Source organism: Haliaeetus leucocephalus, unplaced genomic scaffold, assembly GCF_000737465.1.
Source record: "Haliaeetus leucocephalus isolate CR32 unplaced genomic scaffold, Haliaeetus_leucocephalus-4.0 Scaffold306, whole genome shotgun sequence".
NCBI classification, from domain to species: domain Eukaryota; kingdom Metazoa; phylum Chordata; class Aves; order Accipitriformes; family Accipitridae; genus Haliaeetus; species Haliaeetus leucocephalus.
In genome coordinates this window covers 3,809,216-3,813,894 of record NW_010972742.1, presented here as the reverse complement: position 1 = coordinate 3,813,894, position 4,679 = coordinate 3,809,216, and the positions used below count along the sequence as shown (strand labels likewise).

Sequence of the window (4,679 nt, the reverse complement as noted above, 5' to 3'; positions counted from 1 at the left end):
ACAGAGAATAACAACAAAATAATAGATAAAAATAGTGGGGGAAAGGGGGCAGAAAAGGAAGGTAAAATAATGAACACTACTTGGTATATGCATAACAATTTTCATCCAAGGCTGTTTTCAAAATGAGAAAAAAAAGATATCCATTTCTGCAGAGAGGAAACTGAAGGAAACTGGATGGTGTGCCTTGCTTATTGTTACAAGGGAAGTCAACAGCAGAGTGAGAAATGCCTGAGTCTGGCTTACTATGCCTCTTAATTTATCTTTTGCTGCTGTCATAACGATTCTGCCTTCAGTTAACATACCCTAATACATGATGAAAACACAGGAACACTCATAGACGCATTAGAAAGCATATGCTGAAGATAACGCAATTATTTTCTACTTAAACAAACAAAAACCAGAAAGGTTGAAACTGACCTGTGGTTTGAGGTCACCACTTTGTAACAGCCAGCAAACAACTGACCAACATAATTAGCTCATTTGGCTTTTACCAGACCTTTTTTTTTACCTCAGCCTCAAAGATCTGTTCGCAGACTTCCCCGCTGGGGACGAGGCGCACAGCTCCCACTGGCTGCATGCGGCCCACCACAGCCGACTTCCAGGCCTGTTTCCAGAAGAACTGCGATTTACAAGCTAAAGGGCCGAGGGCGGATCAAACATTTCGGGTTGAAAAGGCCCTCCTAAGGGTGAAACGACATGCCTGCCGCACGGTTTCCACTGTCTACTAACAGTGCTGCAGGGCAAAACATTCGGAGGGTTTAAAAATATCTACGTGACGATTCACCAGCTTTTGAGGGCACGGGACTGAAGGGGGAAGAGCCGTCCCGCCGCGGGCCCAGCGGCTCGCCCTGTCCCCTCAGGGGAGCCGGGACCGGCCCGAACGCCGCCCGCCCAAATGGCCGCGTCGCGCGCCGCCATAGCAACGCAAAGGGGTGGGGGGTGGGGAGGGGCAGCTCTCCCCGTTGCCACGGCAGCGAGGGGGAGGCAGTGCCTAGGCCCGCCCCGCCCCCTCGGGACCCCGCCCCCCGCCGGCAGGAGGCTGATCCCGGGGGTCCCTCCGTGGTACCAGGGCTTCGAGAGGCACGTCCAGAGCATCGGAGGAGATAAGAGCAACCGCCATCCTCCCCTGAGGAAAATAACTATTATAATCAACCAATCGGAAGGCGTTTCTTTTAATTTAATTAACAAACATACCACAGGCTTTTTTTTATTACTCAGTTGGGAAGTCGTGGCGGCAACCGTCCCACCGGCTGGTTTCCTCGGGTGCTGTGCAGCGGCAGCACAGCCGGGTCAGGCAGACGGAGGGTCTGCTCTGTGACAGCTCACCACTGATCCCTGCAAGCAGAACTTCCCTTCCCCACCTCGCTCTCACTTTAAACCAGCTTTTTTCAAGTCCTCTGGCAGAACCCGGCCTTTCTTCCGGGCCCTGGCTTTCTTCTTCTCTATCCTATCCTTCTTCTTCTTCTGAATGTTCTTGCGACGCTTTTCCTGCCGCTGTTGCATCTTTTCCACCACTTTTTCTGTCCGCTTCTCCCACTGCCTTTGGCGCTGTGCTTTACGCTTCTCCTTACGCTTCAGAGCTTCTTTCAGACGCTCCTCGTTGTCACGAATCTTCACACCTTCCGCCTTATAGAGAACATTTGTCCATTTCATCTTGTTCTCTAGCTCCTGAGCTTTATTCTGGTCCTTATCCTTGAGTTCCTCCAGCTTATTCTTCCTGGTCTCCAGCCTGCTCAGCAGCTGCTTGTAGTTTTTGCCCGTCAGAGGAGTGATCTTGCCTTTCACTGCTTTCCTCTTCTCTTTCTTCTTCTGGATCTTGCTCAACTCATTCTCTTCATGGACTTCGACCCTGTTAAAGACAATCTCAGCTGTGCTCTCCTCCTTTTTGTTCTCTGGCTCTACCGGTACCTCCTCAGTTTCTTTCTTCTCCACTTTTGCCTTCATCTTCAACTCCTTTCTTCGGCGCTTCTTCCTCTCTCTCTCATACTTCCTTCGCTGCCTCTTCTCCAGGACTGCAGGAGGCAATTCTTTGGCATCGTCCTAAGAAGAAGGATGGACATGAATCAGGAGCCTTAAAGGGATTATCCTGGTTTCGGCTGGGATAGAGTTAATTTTCTTTCTAGTAGCTGGTATAGTGCTAGGTTTTGGATTCAGTATGAGAAGAAGGTTGATAACACACTGATATTTTCAGTTGTTACTAAGTAATGTTTATACCAAGTTGAGGATTTTTCAGCTTCTCATGCCCAGCCAGCAAGAAGGCTGGAGGGGCACAAGAAGTTGGGAGGGGACACAGCCAGGACAGCTGACCCAAACTGGCCAAAGGGGTATTCCATACCATCTGACATCATGTCCAGTATATAAACTGGGGGGAGTTGGATCGCTGCTCGGGAACTAACCAGGCATCGGTTGGTGAGTGGTGAGCAATTGCATTGTGCATCACTTGTTTTGTATATTCCAATTCTTTCATTATTATTATTGTCATTTTATTATTATTATTATCATTAATAGTTTCTTCCTTTCTGTTCTATTAAACTGTTCTTATCTCAACCCACGAGTTTTACCCAATTCTCTCCCCCATCCTACTGGGCGGGGGGGAAGTGAATGAGCAGCTGCATGGTGCTTAACTGCTGGCTGGAGTTAAACCATGACAGGGACAAAGCAGAATTAAAAGTGGGATGTCCTCAAATTCCTGATTTCAAACTTCTCCTAAAAATGCACTACTTGTGACAAGAAGCTGTGGGCTCAGCTTTTAGAGATACTAAACACAGTAAAGGCATTTCAAACCCTTTACTCTCTCTCAACACCTCTTAACTAAGTTCCCTTTCAGCCTCTTAGTGCTTTTCTTTTTCCTCAAAATCACCAGAGGCATGTTCTCCTCCAAGCCAGGCCCTACCTTTTCTCACATGTTTTTCCAGACCACAGCATGCACACAGGTCTCCCAGCAATACCCACAGACACTTCCTTAGGAGATGGAATTAGCTCAAACCCTGAGCCTTGTAAGATTGTAGTCTTGTCCCCACATCCCCCGGGAGGCTAGGGAGAATTTATATTGCATCAACACACATATGGATACATATTAAGAGTTCTCATACTTGTCCAGAAGCTTTTTTAATCTTCTCATGTAGTCTCTGACGCAAGAGATTCATTGCAAAAAAAGAAGGGGAACCCAGTTCACTTTTGCTCCCTGAAAACGAGAGGAAGAAAATAAAAATACTTCAAAGACAGCACTAGCTAAACAGGAGAACTTTCTATGGCTATGGGAAAATCTCCAAGAACTCTTTAGATGCTGTGAATAGAATGGAAAACCTAAAGAAACCAAGAGTTTCTATTTCATTGGTTTCTTTAGAATTGCCCCTTTCCTATCCATATTATCATTCAGCACTGCCAGCCAGAGTGGCCTGGCATGCCCTGTGGCTGCCTAACAGGCCAGAAAACAAGTACCAAGCCAGTGGAAACAAAGATGCCAAGGACATCTTTTCTTTGTGATCAGGCTTTTCAGATTCATAATGGAAAGCCAGCCTGGCATGACAGAGACTGCATCCATGCAGTAATTCCCAGAAGTTACCCAAATACATGAAAAATCTGCAATTCAGTTTAAACGCTATTTCCAGAGAGCCACCCAGCGGTGACGTTACAAATCTATGTACATACACAAAAGCTTTTAGGGCACATGGAATAAGCAAAGATGTTTTCAATTCAGCTGAACTTCTTAAAGGCTTTCCAATCTAGACATGTGTGAAGCAACTGAAAAGCAGCCACCTCAGCTCAGGTAACTTTAACCAGACCTCATGGTATTCTTACCTGTAACTGAACTCTCATTTCCGCTCTGTGTAACACCCTGTGGAGATGATTTGCTGGCTTCAGGGGCTGCTTTCTGCCCTGGAGTAGGTTTACTGGTGTTAGAGACCACCTGTTTGACTGAAGGAGCATTTGTCTTCTCAGCTTGCTTCCTGGGTTTCTTTCTCTTCTTTTTCTTGAGCTGTCTGCCAGCATCCTCGGGCTGGCCTGGCTTAGACACTAGAAGGCAAAAACAAATTACACAAAACAGGACAACGCTACATGCCCACTTCATACCATTCAGTTATTACTGAAGTCTCAAGTTCCAGCATTACAATGGCATATCTCAATCTTAAAAAATTACGTGTTTTAGGATTTATTTAAATAGACCAAGTGCTTGCACACTTCAGTAAAATCCCAGTCCTCCCACATCCGATCACCACGTATACAAAAGTGAGCGGAGATCACCGATTCCCGGGGCTAACAGTGCAACGCACACAACGTGCTCGGGAACCCCGCGTTTCAACAGAGATTGTTTTGTTGTTTTTTTTTCCTTAAAAACCGGCACACCACCACTCCCCCGGGCCAAGCCCCCCGTGGAGGCAAGCCTGTCACAAGCCCAGACTCCCACGAAGGGGCCGGGAGGGACAGCAGCCGAAGCGTGACAGCTCCGTTACCAAATTTTCTCTTCCGCGACTCCGGGGCGCCCTGCAGGCAGACCTTCCTCGCCAAACCCTGCAGGTAGGAGTCCTGGGCGGCCAGGTTGGCCATTACCGTCCCGGGGTGACCCGTCCCTCGGCGGGAGCTGCCCTGCCCGGCCCAGGCCCGGCTCCCTCAGCGCAATCAGGCCGCGGAGCCCCGGCCGGGCCCGAGACGCCCCGTCCTCTCCTCAGGATACCGGG

At 48.3% G+C, this 4,679-nt stretch overlaps 1 protein-coding gene across 1 annotated transcript; it reads right to left on the bottom strand.

Moving 5' to 3' along the window:
• Nucleotides 1-1,173: 1,173 nt before the first annotated feature.
• Nucleotides 1,174-4,608, bottom strand: SURF6 (surfeit 6). The gene is made up of 4 exons (XM_010570840.1): nt 4,455-4,608; nt 3,802-4,017; nt 3,093-3,184; nt 1,174-2,040 (listed from the first exon to the last, which is right to left on the bottom strand). The coding sequence occupies exons 1-4, from the start codon at nt 4,546-4,548 to the stop codon at nt 1,369-1,371; spliced, it is 1,074 nt and encodes a 357-aa protein (XP_010569142.1). The 5' UTR covers nt 4,549-4,608; the 3' UTR covers nt 1,174-1,368.
• Between the last annotated feature and the right edge of the window lie 71 nt (nt 4,609-4,679).

Coding starts and splice junctions, on each gene's coding strand:
- SURF6 (XM_010570840.1), bottom strand. CDS start 4,548: ATGGCCAACCTGGCCGCCCAGGACTCCTACCTGCAGGGTTTGGCGAGG. Junction 3,185..3,801: donor AAATGAGAGTTCAGTTACAG/GTAAGAATACCA, acceptor TCTCGTTTTCAG/GGAGCAAAAGTGAACTGGGT. Junction 2,041..3,092: donor TTAAAAAAGCTTCTGGACAA/GTATGAGAACTC, acceptor CCTTCTTCTTAG/GACGATGCCAAAGAATTGCC.